The sequence below is a fragment of the Salvelinus fontinalis genome, chromosome 31 (assembly GCF_029448725.1).
Source record: "Salvelinus fontinalis isolate EN_2023a chromosome 31, ASM2944872v1, whole genome shotgun sequence".
Taxonomy (NCBI): Eukaryota; Metazoa; Chordata; class Actinopteri; order Salmoniformes; family Salmonidae; genus Salvelinus; species Salvelinus fontinalis.
This window is the reverse complement of record NC_074695.1, coordinates 16286364-16303890: the sequence shown is the minus strand read 5'-3', so window position 1 is coordinate 16303890 and position 17527 is coordinate 16286364. Positions and strand designations below refer to the sequence as shown.

General features: G+C 42.5%; 1 protein-coding gene across 5 annotated transcripts; it reads left to right on the top strand.

Moving 5' to 3' along the window:
• The first annotated feature begins 1202 nt into the window (after positions 1–1202).
• On the top strand, positions 1203–17268 carry LOC129829658 (myosin light polypeptide 6-like). Of its 5 annotated transcripts, none has more exons than XM_055891499.1 (6): positions 1203–1770; positions 5493–5520; positions 9008–9151; positions 12580–12753; positions 14274–14351; positions 14878–16518. In XM_055891499.1, exons 1-6 carry the CDS (start codon positions 1588–1590, stop codon positions 14904–14906), a joined length of 636 nt encoding a protein of 211 aa, XP_055747474.1. In that variant the 5' UTR covers positions 1203–1587; the 3' UTR covers positions 14907–16518. The 5 variants fall into 5 exon arrangements, with proteins under 5 accessions (XP_055747474.1, XP_055747472.1, XP_055747470.1 ...); XM_055891497.1 differs by lacking the exon at positions 5493–5520 and adding an exon at positions 5784–5811 and having other exon boundaries at positions 1204–1770; XM_055891495.1 differs by lacking the exons at positions 5493–5520; positions 14878–16518 and adding exons at positions 5784–5811; positions 16525–17268 and having other exon boundaries at positions 1207–1770.
• The last annotated feature ends 259 nt before the right edge of the window (positions 17269–17527 follow it).

Genomic DNA, 17527 nt, shown 5'->3' with positions numbered 1-17527 from the left:
AAGCTACATGTCATAGAAGCCACATGTCATATAAAATACATTTTTTGTAAATGAACTTATATCAGAATCCTATAAATATTTTTTGTCAAATTACTTTAAATAAGAGTCACATCAAAAGTTAAATGTTCACTTTAGATTACATTATTTGGTGGCCTGAACACCTTGCTGAACCCAAAATGATTGATTAGTACCATATTCATGTTTGATAAATGATCTGCTTATCCTATGGAATAATACACAGCCAGTTTCAGGATGAATCATCGACACAGAGGTGAACTTGCACTTCCACTGAGCACAGTGTTTTTGAGAGTATCTGAATCGCGCACAAATCTATGGTCGATTTCACACAATGCCCACACAATGTATATAGAGAGAGAGAGAGAGAGAGAAATAATAACGAACCTACCATGTCAATAAAGTCAATTGAATTGAATTGAATTGAGAGAGAGAGAGAGAGAGAGAGAGAGAGAGAGAGAGAGAGAGAGAGAGACACACACAGAAACAGAGAAAGAGAAACACACACAGAAACAGAGAAAAAGAAACACACACAGAAACAGAGAAAGAGAAACACACACAGAAACAGAGAAAGAGAAACACACACAGAAACAGAGAAAGAGAAACACACACAGAAACAGAGAAAGAGAAACACACACAGAAACAGAGAAAGAGAAACACACAGAAACAGAGAAAGAGAAACACACACAGAAACAGAGAAAGAGAAACACACACAGAAACAGAGAAAGAGAAACACACAGGGAGACAGAGAGAGAAAGACCTCAGTTTATTCGCATGGCATCGGTGTCAAATTTTAGAATCACTACAGGAACGACAGGAAGGAAGCACAAGGGGGGAAAAACCTGGCTACTAAATAGAACATATATTGTTCAAGATTACAAAATAGAACATTCTGTTATTAGCTTTCTGGGTGTATCGAGTCTTATTTTATACACAAATAGACACACACAACACACACAAATCCCTTAAAAATATAATTAGTGGCAGGTGTATTGGTGATAAAACACCTGCCACTTATGTGTATAATAATGTGTATAATAATACTTGAATATTGAGCTCACTTATACAAACAAGCATACTCACTGACTCACCCACACATGCGCCTGGCTTTCTAACCCATATTAAAGCATGTGCTTGGAGTCATACAGCTTGGCTTTCTCTCTCTAGCTGCTCCCCCTCCTCATTCTACTCTCCCTCTCATCTCCACTCCTACGCCTCAGCTTCAGCCTCACTCACATGTTCTTCTCTTCTATACAACCAGGATCTCTCCATATTTCTCTCTTTCCATCGCTCTCTCTTACACTCTTGCTCTCTCTCTCTCTATAGCTCTCTTTCTCTCTCTGTCTCCATCTCTCTCGACTGTCTCCCTAACTCTATTGATCACCCTCCCTCTCTCTCCCTCTCTCTCTCCCTCCCTCTCTCTCTCTCCCTCTCTCTCTCTCTCTCTTTCTCTCTCTTGCTTTCTCTCTCTCTCTCTCTGTGCATCCACTCTTCTCAGCATCCATATTAGTAACCACCAGAGTAAAAAAGTAGAGAGAGGAAGATAGATGAGCACTGTTCCGGACTCCAGCAATGGCCCCTAAAAGAGAACCGTCCATTAAGAAGTCTCCATCGCCTGTGGCCCAGCAGCCCAGACTGGGGCCTCCTTTCCCCTGCCTGCCCTCAGCTAACCCTGCCCAGCCAAGGTCTGCTCCAGAACAAAGACCCAGGATGCTGCGACCCTCTGACTCTCCATTTGACCCCAGCACCATGGAGGTGAGTGCCACAGCACCCAGCTCTCTCTCTCTGTGTGTGTGTGTGTGTGTGTGTGTGTGTGTGTGTGTGTGTGTGTGTGTGTGTGTGTGTGTGTGTGTGTGTGTGTGTGTGTGTGTGTGTGTGTGTGTGTGTGTGTGTGTGTGTGTGTGTGTGTGTGTGTGTGTGTGTGGGCGCACAGCAATGTCAGGGCTAATGTGGGACGCAGGCTTAAAAATACAATGATGACTAATATGGCTATAATAATAGCCCAATGTTCCATCTTATAATAGACTGAAATGTAGGCAGACTGATAGTCTATATCTTGAGATGCAAACAATCAATCCATTTTGAAAAACTTGAATTTATTACTATTGTTTTGTCAGAGGAAATGTTAAAGCTACAAAGCATCGCAAATTATGTTTCTCAATATCATGATGTGCTTAAAAAACAGATGACACAAATCCTCATTCAAATCCTCTTCCAATTGTTTAATCGGAGACTAATAGGAACCAAACTACCAGTATCATTGTGGGATAAAGATGAGTTGAAAACTAGAGCAGTGCTATAGAAGCTGTCTGTGACTGACTGACCTCCTCTGGGAGGGAATGCGCTCATTTCTCTCCAGGAGAGATATAACCTTGAACCTTCTGCATTTTCATATGTACAGTACCAGTCAAGAGTTTGGACACACCTACTCATTCAAGGGTTTTTCTTTATTTGTTACTATTTTTCTATATTGTAGAATATTTGCGAAGACATGAAAACTATGATATAACACATATGGAATCATGTAGTATGCAAAAAAGTGTTCAACAAATCAAAATGTATTTTAGATTTGAGGTTCTTCTAAGTAGCCACCCTTTGCCTTGATGACAGCTTTGCACACTCTTGGCATTCTGTAAATCAGCTTCATGAGGAATGCTATTCCAACAGTCTTGAAGGAGTTACCACATATGCTGAGCACTTGTTGGCTGCTTTTCCTTCATTCTGCAGTCCAACTCATCCAAAACCATCTCAATTGGGTTGAGGTCAGGTGGTTGTGGAGGCCAGGTCATCTGATGCAGCACTCCATCCCTCTCCTTTTTGGTCAAATAGCCCTTACACAGCCTGGAGGTGTTTTTTGGGTCATTGTCCTGATGAAAAACAAATGATAGTCCCACTGAGCGCAAACCAGATGGGATGGCGTATTCATGCAGAATGCTGTCGTAGCAATGCTGGTTAAGTGTGCCTTGAATTCTAAATAAATCACAGTCAGTGTCACCAGAAAAGCACCCCCACACCATCACACCTCCTCCTCCATGCTTCACGGTGGGAACCATACATGCGGAGATCATCTGTTCACCTACTCTGCGTATCACAAAGACACGGCGGTTGGAATCAAACATATCAAATTTGGACTCATCAGACCAAAGGACAGATTTCTACCAGTCTAATGTCCATTGCTTGTGTTTCTTGGCCCAAGCAAGTCTCTTCTTATTATTGGTGTCCTTTAGTAGTGGTTTCTTTGCAGCAAAATTTGACCATGAAGGCCTGATTCATGAAGTCTCCTCTGAACAGTTGATGTTGAGATGTGTCTGTTACTTGAACTCTGTGAAGCATTTATTTGGACTGCAATCTGAGGTGCAGTTAACTCTAATGAACTTATCCTCTGCAGCAGAGGTAACTCTGGGTCTTCCTTTCCTATGGCAGTCCTCATGAGAGTCAGTCTCATCATAGTGCTTGATGGTTGTTGCAACTGCACTTGAAGAAACTTTCAAAGTTCTTTAATTGTTCTGGATTTACTGACCTTCATGTCTAAAAGTAATGATTGACTGTTGTTTCTCTTTGCTTATTTGAGCTGTTCTTGCCATAATTTGGACTTGGTCTTTTACCAAATAGTGCTGTCTTCTGTATACTATCCCTACCTGTCACAACACAACTGATTAGCTCAAATGCATGAAGAAGGATAGAAATTCCACAAATGAACTTTTAACAAGGCACATCTGTTAATTGAAATGCATTCCTCATGAAGCTGGTTGAGAGAATGCCAAGAGTGTGCAAAGCTGTCATCAAGGCAAAGGGTGTCTACTTTGAAGAATCTCAAATATAAAACACATTTTGATTTGTTTAACCCTTTTTTTGTTACTACATGATTCCATATGTGTTATTTCATAGTTTGATGTCTTCACTATTATTCCACACTGTATAATTTTTTTTAAATAAAGAAAAACTCTGGAATTAGTAGTTGTGTCCAAACTTTTGACTGGTACTGTACATCCTGAGAGGAAGATTATAAAAAGGGTTGGTTAGAAATGTAAAATCACAGAGACAATCACAGTTGGTAGGGCTATATTCAGTCACCCACATTAGCACTGTCACTGTTATGAAACGTGCATAGCTTCGCTCTCATCAATGCTACTTACTTTGCTATAGAATTAGTCCGTGCTTGACTTGGACTGAAACAGGTGCCAGTACTCATTTTGGGTGCCGGTGCTGTTTATATTAAGGTGCAGGAGCTCCACTACTTTTGAGCCAATATTCAATTATAGGAACAGGAGTTCAAGCAGCAGAACATGTGAGGTTTTGGTACTTCAGCTCCGGTGAGATTCTGCCCAAGTCAATCACTGGAATTAGTGCTCTGCAGCATGTGTCTGTATTGATAGAGTTTATAAAAGGGTCAACAAACCCCTAGACTGTATACACCCCAATTCACTTCGTCCTCATTGATCTGAGAATTAGGCAGGTTGTGGCCCACATACCTGGCTGACTAGGTATGCAGCTCAATGAGCTAATCGATGGACCTAAGGAATCCAACACCATTTTTGTCACAGTCCAAAATTTAACATAACTGTAATATAGCTAGGCCTATAACAGTTTCTAACTGTGTTACCATGGACAGGCCACTCCAACGCTGCGCTGTCCATGGTTATGCGCACAGCACAGATGCAGCACAGAGCTATGACGCAAAAATTAACACTGCTGGGGCTGTGCTAGTGCTATGGTGCATTCAAGACTGGGAACTCGGATAAATAAGAGGTCAACTCAATACATCAGTGCCTTTCAGAACGGAAAGCGTGATTAATAGAAAGAGGAATTCCGAGTTGAATTACCGTTCCAAACTATTTTCCAAGTCGAAGATCGTTTGTTTCCGAGTTCCCAGTTGTCTTGAATACACTGATGTCGGAAGTCAGAGATCTTCGAGTTCCTGAGTTCCCAATGGTTTTGAACGCGGCATTAGTTGATCTTTCCCTCCCCTCCGACCTGTCACATTCCTCCACCTCCCGACATCTTCGACACACTCGAACATCTACAGATATGGTGGGTTCTTCAATAACCTTGATTAAATAGTTAGCTATCTAGCTAGCTAATCCAAATTGTATTCTTATTTCGGAATTGTGTGTCGAACTAGATAACAAGTTGCTAACTTTACTTGCTATTTAGCCAGGTCGATTGAGCAGAACCAGCAAGTTAGCGTTATCGTAGCTAGCCAAGGTTAGCTACTTGCCATTACTGAATAGTAGTAACTCTAGCTCGTTGGTATACATTGTCATACCAGTAACTGTAATTGCCCCTGTCTCCAAATGTCCCACAGATGTTAGTATTTCTCTTACTGACTAGTAGCTAGTTCCTAACTAGGTACGGGTGTGATAGATAGTTGTCTGTCAAGTTAGCTAACTTTAGTTAGCTGGGCTAACTAGACAACCACTGGTCCTTGCCCACAGGGTTGAGCAACATCATAGCTAACTTAATCTTTCTTTGAACAGTCTGACTTCTCAGAAGATCAAATCATGGGTGAGTTACAAACTAGTTCACAAGATTAGCTAGCTAACTACTGTAGCTAGTTAATTTCCCAAAACTTTAACTATACCAACTCTTGCATGCTGCCATCCTCTACTCAGACAGATGCCACTTTAATTTTCTTCCTTGCTCGTCTGACTTTTTCATATGCTTTATGCCTTGTCTGTCATTCCTCTATTGTAGAAAAGTTACCACTATTTCCTTTCTGTCCTTGGTGTTTTCTCAAACTCCATATGCAACTGATTTGTTCTTTCCAGATTGAGTTTAACCTGGATCAAATACACGGTGAGTCATTGGTGAAGGACCCTAACATTTGGCCCTTAAGTCTGGGACCTTAATCTAACAGTGTTGAAAGGCATGTTGTTGTTGGTCTGATACAGTTGCTGAAGGTTACGGTAGGCACACCATGGATGTTAGCCTACAAGTACAGTGTCATGGATGTTAGCCTACAAGTACAGTGTCATGGATGTTAGCCTACAAGTACAGTGTCATGGATGTTAGCCTACAAGTACAGTGTCATGGATGTTAGCCTACAAGTACAGTGTCATGGATGTTAGCCTACAAGTACAGTGTCATGGATGTTAGCCTACAAGTACAGTGTCATGGATGTTAGCCTACAAGTACAGTGTCATGGATGTTAGCCTACAAGTACAGTGTCATGGATGTTAGCCTACAAGTACAGTGTCATGGATGTTAGCCTACAAGTACAGTGTCATGGATGTTAGCCTACAAGTACAGTGTCATGGATGTTAGCCTACAAGTACAGTGTCATGGATGTTAGCCTACAAGTACAGTGTCATGGATGTTAGCCTACAAGTACAGTGTCATGGATGTTAGCCTACAAGTACAGTGTCATGGATGTTAGCCTACAAGTACAGTGTCATGGATGTTAGCCTACAAGTACAGTGTCATGGATGTTAGCCTACAAGTACAGTGCCATGGATGTTAGCCTACAAGTACAGTGCCATGGATGTTAGCCTACAAGTACAGTGCCATGGATGTTAGCCTACAAGTACAGTGCCATGGATGTTAGCCTACAAGTACAGTGCCATGGATGTTAGCCTACAAGTACAGTGCCATGGATGTTAGCCTACAAGTACAGTGCCATGGATGTTAGCCTACAAGTACAGTGCCATGGATGTTAGCCTACAAGTACAGTGCCATGGATGTTAGCCTACAAGTACAGTGCCATGGATGTTAGCCTACAAGTACAGTGCCATGGATGTTAGCCTACAAGTACAGTGCCATGGATGTTAGCCTACAAGTACAGTGCCATGGATGTTAGCCTACAAGTACAGTGCCATGGATGTTAGCCTACAAGTACAGTGCCATGGATGTTAGCCTACAAGTACAGTGCCATGGATGTTAGCCTACAAGTACAGTGCCATGGATGTTAGCCTACAAGTACAGTGCCATGGATGTTAGCCTACAAGTACAGTGCCATGGATGTTAGCCTACAAGTACAGTGCCATGGATGTTAGCCTACAAGTACAGTGCCATGGATGTTAGCCTACAAGTACAGTGCCATGGATGTTAGCCTACAAGTACAGTGCCATGGATGTTAGCCTACAAGTACAGTGTCATGGATGTTAGCCTACAAGTACAGTGTCATGGATGTTAGCCTACAAGTACAGTGTCATGGATGTTAGCCTACAAGTACAGTGTCATGGATGTTAGCCTACAAGTACAGTGTCATGGATGTTAGCCTACAAGTACAGTGTCATGGATGTTAGCCTACAAGTACAGTGTCATGGATGTTAGCCTACAAGTACAGTGTCATGGATGTTAGCCTACAAGTACAGTGTCATGGATGTTAGCCTACAAGTACAGTGTCATGGATGTTAGCCTACAAGTACAGTGTCATGGATGTTAGCCTACAAGTACAGTGTCATGGATGTTAGCCTACAAGTACAGTGTCATGGATGTTAGCCTACAAGTACAGTGTCATGGATGTTAGCCTACAAGTACAGTGTCATGGATGTTAGCCTACAAGTACAGTGCCATGGATGTTAGCCTACAAGTACAGTGCCATGGATGTTAGCCTACAAGTACAGTGCCATGGATGTTAGCCTACAAGTACAGTGCCATGGATGTTAGCCTACAAGTACAGTGCCATGGATGTTAGCCTACAAGTACAGTGCCATGGATGTTAGCCTACAAGTACAGTGCCATGGATGTTAGCCTACAAGTACAGTGCCATGGATGTTAGCCTACAAGTACAGTGCCATGGATGTTAGCCTACAAGTACAGTGCCATGGATGTTAGCCTACAAGTACAGTGTCATGGATGTTAGCCTACAAGTACAGTGTCACTGCTATATTTCAAGACACTCAGTGAGCTCAGCCTGTTGTGTCATGTCTATTTCCTGCCCCCCCCCCCCCCCCCCCCCTGTCAATAGTTGGTAATAAAATAGCTATAAACAGACTTTCTATCTATGTTAGTAAGCTCAGGTTTAGTATGTGAGGTAGTAATCGGCTCCTTGTGTGTGTGTAGGTGCATATCTATAGACAGAGAATCCACCTTTTGCATACCATGTACTAGTTAGTAGTGTGTTTGCATCAAACTGCATGCATTCCCAATTGTACCATTCCCATGTACCACAAACATTTCCATACCATCTAAACTTGCTTGTCATCTCCCCTGGAGTGTTACCTTTCCTTTTGTGGAGTTAGAAACAGACTGGTAGATTGGTCTTTTCCCTCCTTCCTGGCTTGTTTAATCATTGTTGGCATAATACAGCTCTCCCTCCCACTCTCCTCCACTACCTTTATATGGTGTTGGGAAATGGGACTCAGCAGGCCAGGAGTGAAGAGGCTGGCACATTCCTGAGAACAGGAAAAAGTTCCACAACATACCAGTGTTGTCTGCCTCCTAGGGTTCTGAAGGGATATTCCATAGACCTACCATGAAAGGATATTCCATAGACCTACCTTGAAGGGATATTCCATAGACCTACCTTATAGAATGCCATTTGAGAAGTTGCCATTTGAGAAGTTGCCCCCCCCCCCCCCCACCCATCTATGTCCCTGAACTCATTTAAGCTTAACAATAGACCCAATTATCCTGGGTAGACACATTTACATGAATGTAAAGTGACATGCCTGGTGAACAAAGGTGTGTGCTAGCTAACCAGTTATTTTTGTTATTTTAGCTAAAACTATGTGAAGTGATACACATGATCAGTTGTTGGGCAATAGGACAGATTTTCTTTTGAACCATTCAATTGATCTCATACTTTAGCAGTTTCCAATGTGCTTGCTGTTTTTCCCCTTTTTTTCCCCTCTTAGCCATTTTAACATCTTTTATACACTCACTTATTTCTTTTCCCCTCCAATCCTCACCTCTCTCTCATTAGAGAAGATGATCCAATGACCCTCCATTGGCCTTCCTCCAACGAGCTTTGAGAGGGAGGCGAGGCATTGAGGAAAAGGGATGGTCATACAGACAGACACTCACCTGTCCCTTTCTCTCCCTCGTCCAGAGTTTAAGGAGGCCTTCCTCCTCTTCGACAGAACCGGTGATGGAAAGATCAGCTACAGTCAGTGTGGCGATGTCATGAGGGCATTGGGACAGAATCCTGTCAACTCTGAGGTCCTCAAGGTCCTGGGCAACCCCAAGGCTGAAGGTGAGATACAATTAGGCTTGGGAGGTATACTGTGTACTGTTGAAACAATTTATTTTAAGTTTTTCAAAACATTTAACAATTTGTAGCTACTTTTTAAGTAAATACCTGCAGTTAGGAGATAAAGCAGATTGCGTTCTCCATTTCCCCCATCACATTATTTTACATTATGAAGCTTACCGTAGTCCCCCAGAACAGTTGAGCCAGTCACGTGTTCGTTAGTAAATAGCACAACGGGAGAAAGCGGGTAGCAGGTGAGTCCAGTTGTGTATTGACATGGGTCGCTTTTATATTGAAAGTCAAGTGTTTTTTTTTCTTTTCTTCAATAGTGATCAGGGATGTGTAACTATAGTTTTCCTTCACAGAAGATACATTACTGCAACACATTTGGCAGAAAATAGCTTCATTGTCATCAGATGACAACAAAGTGTAGCGCTATTCGGCTAGCAGCCACACACGTAAATGAGCTTACAATGAAAAAGCAAGGTATTTTTTTTTGCAAAAACTATGCACTGTCATCATATTTCTAATGTTTATCTTAAACTACAACAACATTTCTTACTGTTTTTGCTTAAAGTTCATCTTGCATTTTACTGGAGAAAAGTAGACTGGCTACACAGAGAAAAGTAGACTGGCTACACAGAGAAAAGTAGAATGCTCTTTGGTAAATTCTCAGCGAGTGAAGTGCAACTGAAGCACAACATTTGTTTGATGCCGAACAGAAATTGCAATAAGCATTTTTATATCTGCGTTTGCAAAACACAGCAAGATATTTCTAATGCGTCTTATCTTTTTTCTGCTTGAAAAACGAAGAATTCTGCGTTAAACCTAGGGGTCGTGTTAACGTGCTTGTTATCTAAGTAAGTGGCTGAATTAATAAGGTGACGGGGCATCATATTGTGTTAGCTTTCTGTCGTGTTTGAGAAGTCAAAGCCCTTTGGATTAGTTATTTTTTCTCCTCTGTTCTGGCCTGTGCTCCTCCCCTGTCTTCTCAGAGCAGACAAGCCCGTTGCCTTAGCGACTCCAGACTTCACCCAGACACAGCATGTACACATGCTGCTCCAGAGCCAGTACTGTTCTTCCTTCAGACAAGCATGTGTCAAAACTTTGTTCATTTGCACAATGTCTCTCGTTCACATTAGCTTGTAAATGTCCAGAATCACCAAACATGACATTCGGTTGCTACTACCTATATATCTATAACTTTATGAGCTAGATTGCCTGTTTTTGCAATTTGTTCATTTTCATTTGCACTCGTTGGCATATTTAGCTAGCAGCCTCCATGGAAATTCGCTATTACTTGTGCTAATTGTTAGCATTGGTGTTTCTGTCTTGTCTGTAGATGTTATAACCATATATTGCTGCCACTGTATCATCAAAGGTATTATCTAAGTGAGTTTCAGAGAGAGTCAGAATATGAATGTCTGTTACTAGCAAGTTATTCATTTCATGAACCTTGTTTTTTAAGTGTTCCATGTGTTAACGTGGGCTATATTTCTGGAATGCTTGATTGTTTTCATTGCTTTACTGGGAAGCTTAGCAGAAGTAGAAATGCTCATGTTATATATTTTAGTGCAGGGTGCCCTGCAAACAGTGGACTTCCAACTAGGGCACACCGCCCCAGTGCTAACAGTATAACTCTGGTTCATAGTCACATGATTACTGCATACAATAGCTATGGGATCAGCAGAGGCATTCAGGGCAGTTAGAGGGACAAATTAGGTTGCTTACATTGTCTACCAACACCCCTGGTGTAATGTACATTTGCTGAAGGAGTATGACAACTCAGTGACACAATGGTAGGGATTAATTGAGCTGGGCTTGGGTCATTTTGGGGCAGCAGGTAGCCTAGTGGTTGGGCCAGTAACCGAAAGGTTGCTGGATCGAATCCCTAAGCTGACAAGGTAAAAATATGTTCCCCGGTAGGCCGTCACTGTAAATAAGAATTTGTTCTTGACTGACCTGCCTAGTTAAATAAAGGTTGAATAAATAAAACATTTATAAAAAAAAAAGTAGAAAAAAAATGAGGCCTGTGAATTGTTGCCCCACTCCTCATCAATAGCTGTGCGAAGGTGCTGGATATTGTCGGGAACTGGAGCACGCTGCCTTACACGTCGATCCAGACCATCCCAAGTATGCTCAATGGGTGACATGTCTGGTGAATATGCAGGCCATGGAAGAATTGGGACATTTTCAGCTTCCAGGAATTGTGTACAGATCTTTGTGACATGGGGCCGTGCATTATCATGCTGAAACATGAGGTGATGGCAGTGGCACGACAATGGGCTTCAGGATCTCATCCCGGTATCTCTGTGCATACAAATTGCCAACGATAAAATGCAATTGTGTTCGTTGTCTGTAATGTAGGCCTGCCCATACCATATGCCCATCGTCACCATGAGGCACTCTGTTCACAATGTTGACATCACCAAACTGCTTGCCCACACAAGGCCATACACGTGGTGTGCAGTTGACAGGCCGGTTGAGCGTACTGCCAAATTCTCTAAAACGACGTTGGAGGCGGCTTATGGTAGAGAAATTAACATTACATTCTCTGGCAACAGATCTAGTGGACATTCTTGTGTTTTGCTTCCGTCCCTCTCCTCGCCCCTACCTGGGCTCGAACCAGGGACCCTCTGCACACATCGTTACGCCACAAAAGCTGCGGCCCTTGCAGAGCAAGGGGAACAACTACTTCAAGGTCTCAGAGTGAGTGACGTCACCAATTGAAACGCTATTAGCGCGCTCCCCGCAAACTAGCTAGCCATTTCACATCGGTTACACTTGCAGTCCACATGCCAATTGCACGCTCCCTCAAAATTTGAGACATCTGTAGTCTTTTATTGTCCCCAGCACAAGGTGCACCTGTGTAATGACCATGCTGTTTAATCTGCTTCTTAATCCATTCACCTGACAAGTGTGGCGTATCATCTTGGCAAAGGAGAAATGCTCACTAAAAGGGATGTAAACCAATTTGAGCACAATAAGCTTTTTGTGCATATGGAACATTTCTGGCATTTTTATTTCAGCTCATGAAACATGGGACCACCACTTTTTACATGTTGCGTTTTTATATTTTTGTTTAGTATATTTTATTTTGTGTCCTACTGATTCCACCGATGCATCCCTGAGAATCTCAAATCATATAATTTGCTTTTACAAGAATGAGTAACAGGAAGTATTTTTAGGTTGTGCTTTCTAAGATGTCTACATGAGTTAGTTTGTACAGCCATCCTTTACCGGCCCCTATATGTCTCTACCAGAACTTGTTTGGATTTGGGTTCTTCCAATTTTCACAAGCAAGGGCCTTCTCAGATGCACTGACCACCTTTGTCCAGCAACAACTCATGGGTTAAAAGGGTTGTGAGGTGTATACCCGTGTTCATTCATATCATCAATTCAACTATTTCCTCCAATTTAAACTTTTTCAGAGATGAACCACAAGATGCTTGACTTTGAGCAGTTCCTGCCCATGCTGCAGGCCATCGCTAAGAATAAGGACCAGGGCTCCTTTGAGGATTTTGTTGAGGGACTACGTGTCTTCGATAAGGAGGGCAACGGAACTGTAATGGGGGCAGAGTTACGGCACGTCCTCACCACACTAGGTTAGTTACATTCTTTTACTCTTTCAGATCTGAGGGAAAGATCTTTTTAGAATGTGTGTTTTTGTCCACAAGATTTAAATCACTGATCAAAAGAATCTAATTTGGAAGTTGACTGTAAAAATGATTGTCAAAAAATACTGCAAGGTTGACTCCTCAGTGATGAGTTGATTCAGTTTAGCACAACACAAATATGTAACATGAAACAGACATTTTCTGGTAAAATGTTATTTTCAAACTGAAAACCACTAAACATTGTCTTCTGTAGCTCAGTTGTCAGAGCATGGCTCTTACAATGCCAGGATAATGCGTTTGATTCCCTGCACCACCCATACGTAAAGAATGTAAGCGCTGATGACTGCAAGTCCCTTTGGATAAAATCGGCTGCTAAATGTCATATACACTATATATACAAAAGTATGTGGACACCCCTTCAAATTAGTAGATTTGGCTATTTCAGCCATACCTGTTGCTGACAGGTGTATAAAATCGAGCACACAGCCATGCAATCGCCATTAACAAACATTGGCAGTAGAAGGGCCTTACTGTAGAGCTCAGTTGACATTCAACGTGGCACCGTCATAGGATGCCACCTTTCCAACAACTCAAATGTCTCCCCTGCTAGAGCTGCCACGGTCAACTGTAACTGCTGTTATTTTGAAGCGAAAACGTCTAGTAGCAACAATGGCTCAGCCGAGAAGTGGTAGGCCACACAAGCTCACAGAACGGGACCGCTGATTGCTGAAGCACATGGCGCGTAAAAATCCTCTGTCCTTGGTTGCAACACTCACTACCCAGTTCCAAACGACCTCTGAAAGCAACGTCAGCACAATAACTGTTCGTCGGGAGCTTCATGAAATGGGTTTCCATGGCCAAGCTATGCGCTATGCCAAGTGTCGACTGGAGTGGTGTAAAGCTCGCCGCCATTGGACTCAGGATCAGTGGAAACGGGTTCTCTGGAGTGATGAATCACTCTTCACCATCAGGCAGTCCGACGGACAAATTCTTGTTTTGCGGATGCCAGGAAAACGCTACCTGCCCCAATGCATGTTGCCAACTGTGAAGTTTGGTGGTGGAGGAATATAATGGTCTGGGACTGTTTTTCATGTTTCGGTCTAGGCCCCTTAGTTCCAGTGAAGGGGAATCTTAACGCTACACCATACAATGACATTCTAGACAATTCTGTGCTTCCAACGTTGTGGGAACAGTTTAGTTGACTGGCCAGCACGGAGCCCAGACCTCAACCCCATCGAACACCTTTGGGATGAATTGGAACGCTGACTACGAGCCAGGCCTAATTGCCCAACATCAGCGCCCGACCTTACTAATGTTCTTGTGGCTGAATGGAAGCAAGTCCTCTCAGCAATGTTCCAACATCTAGTGGAAAGCCTTCCCAGAAGAGTGGAGGCAGCAAAAGGGGCGACCAACTCCATATTAATGCACGTCATTTTGGAATGAGATGTTTGTCGAGCAGGTGTCCACATACTTTTGGTCATGTAGTGTATATTTTCTCTGTCTTTCAGGGGAGAAGATGACGGAGGAGGAGGTAGAGACACTTCTTACTGGACATGAGGACGCTAATGGCTGTATCAACTATGAAGGTGAGAGGGAAAGAGTAAAAACAGAATGATGGATGGAGATAGGAGACAACAGGACGAGCTATAACTGGACTAGGTTCATGTCATGTAATGATCCCACCACCCTAAACCCTTACACCACCACCACCACTACTACACCTCTAGAGTAAGTAACACCTAAGTGCAACCCAGGGAGCTAGCACATCTGGTTATGCAACGCTGCCCTTGCATGACAGTGCATGTTTCCTTGCTGTGTGTGGATAGGTAGAGTACTATAGAAGCTGTCAGGGGGAGCTTGCTGGGCTACAGTGTGTACCAGAATGAAGATGCAAACAGCTGTTTTAGAGCCTGCTTAAAGGCACAACTATTGAAATGTCTGCATTAACGGTTGACTAGTCAAATACTGGTATTGTGTACTGATGAAACAGTCGGCTGAAGACCTGGACTGAGGTGGTGATAGTACTATAATACAACACAATGTCTTGTTAGGTGATCGGACCAGAATGTGAATACAAAGAGTTTGTAACATGCTGTGTAACTTTCTCCACAGCCTTTGTTCGTCACATCATGTCAGGCTGAGAGCCGGAACGGGTCAAGCTGCAGAGGGTTTTAACAGTGCTCTACCTAGGCTGTCCTGCTTAGTCTTCTAAACTACCCGCTAGAACATAGAACACACTGCTAAACTACCCGCTAGAACATAGAACACACTGCTAAACTACCCGCTAGAACGTAGAACACACTGCTAAACTACCCGCTAGAACATAGAACACACTGCTAAACTACCCGTTAGAACATAGAACACACTGCTAAACTACCCGCTAGAACATAGAACACACTGCTAAACTACCCGCTAGAACGTAGAACACACTGCTAAACTACCCGCTAGAACATAGAACACACTGCTAAACTACCCGCTAGAACATAGAGCACACTGCTAAACTACCCGCTAGAACGTAGAACACACTGCTAAACTACCCGCTAGAACATAGAACACACTGCTAAACTACCCGTTAGAACATAGAACACACTGCTAAACTACCCGTTAGAACATAGAACACACTGCTAAACTACCCGTTAGAACATAGAACACACTGCTAAACTACCCGTTAGAACATAGAACACACTGCTAAACTACCCGCTAGAACGTAGAACACACTGCTAAACTACCCGCTAGAACATAGAACACACTGCTAAACTACCCGCTAGAACATAGAACACACTGCTAAACTACCCGCTAGAACATAGAACACACTGCTAAACTACCCGCTAGAACATAGAACACACTGCTAAACTACCCGCTAGAACATAGAACGTGCTAGCTCTTAGAAGTAACCCAACATCAACTCTGGGTGTAAATTGTTAGTGTCACAGATCGTCCTTGATTTACTGTACCACACATTGTCTATTAATCAAAGTAAGAATTTCTCTCCTGATCCAGGGTCTCTTTTGGTAGTATCAAGCTGTTCAAGTTTTTTTCCCAAATATAAAAGCTCTTGCAGTGGGAAAGCCTGGTGAGAGCGATGTTGTGTGGTCTCAACTGGAGGTTTTGACTCATGGTGGACTGAGACTGCACACGCTTTTTCAGTTCTGCCCACAAATTTTCTATGGGATTGAGGTCAGGACTTTGTGATGGCCACTCCAATACCTTGACTTTGTTATTTTGTTAGTTTGTTAACAAGATTTGTGGAGTGGTTGAAAAACGAGTTTTAATGACTCCAACCTAAGTGTATGTAAACTTCCGACTTCAACTGTACATGCTGAGCAGGAGTGTTTGTTTTACTCGGTGTTCAGAGCTTGCTAGATAATGGTAATGTGATGTGACCACCTTTGCGGGACCAAAATAGGCCTTGGTTTACCGTGGAGTTTTTATGTGAAAGCCCCATTTCATACTTTACACATTATGTAGTTACATAATTTTATAATTTTGCTCATTTGGACCATGTTTCCCATAGTAGACCAGTCACTCATGTTAACCACAGAATTACAGTGAAGCTGTAGCTAAGATCTCCCTGTACTTTAGCTCCCCCAATCTGTCTACCCCTGATCTGTGTCTTGCCTGACGACTCATTTAGAATTTAATTCTGCTGCTCTATCGATCGCTCCACACATTGTCTGAAACTGTCATCCTAGAAGTTGTCTGTGCTGATGTCAAAATGAGGGCTGTCATATCTCTCCCCCTCATCTCTCTCCGTCACAGAACTCGTCCGGATGGTCATGAGCGGTTGAAGATCAAGAAGAAACATTCTTTCCTTTGTTAGTTTATTTCACCCTGTTTATTTCTGTTACATATTCAACTAGCTTCCATCCCTCTCCTCCTGCCTGCTCCCTTTGTTATTGTATTATGTATTCACATGTCCTTTACAGGCCCACGTTCAGACCTTGATGACCCAAGCTATGTTAATGAGTGGCTCTTTCAATTAAGAATAAGACCAACTTGCATGTAACTAGACGCTTGTGTGCTGCTGGCGTGACCTGCAATAACATTCCCAGATACAAAGAATTCAATCTGGTTCCAGATCTGTTTGATGTCTTGGGACCAGGCTACTTAATATCTATCCTTGGACAATGATTATTGTGATGCAATACATGGCTTGGTTGAGTCAGTGGGAAGGGACTTTGTTGTGGTGGTGGGTGACCAATTACCTATTATTGTTAGCCTGGGTCCCAGACCTGTATGTGCTGTCTTGCCAACTCTGTCATTGGCATGACATTGACAGCAATGTAGTTGGCAAGACAGCACAAAGTGATCTGAGACCAGGCTAGCGAAGACTTGCTTTGGCTGGGAAGGTCTCCCTTCCTATTCCTGTGCAGTTTGTTATTCAATATGTATATGAAGCCATACAATCATGCTGATGTATAAATGCATTGTTCAGTGGACTTTTGTTTTATTCTCCCTTTATATGTTGCAGCATTCAAATAAAATATTTTTTGAAAACTGAAAGGTGTTTTTTTCTAACAAACTTTAAACTTCTAAGAGAACATGATTTGACTGGGTGAACTTAATCAGCTATAGATATTTGTGGTCAAATCATTTTACTTCCACAAATATCTGTTTTAAAAGAAATTTGTCACTAAACTAGTGTTTTGTGTTCAGAAATGTGTTGCATTTTATTAGGTGGACACAAGAGGGCAGTGATGTCTATTTTGTCAAAGACACTTCATACTTGGCACCCCCTGGCAACTTGTACTGTGTGTAATTA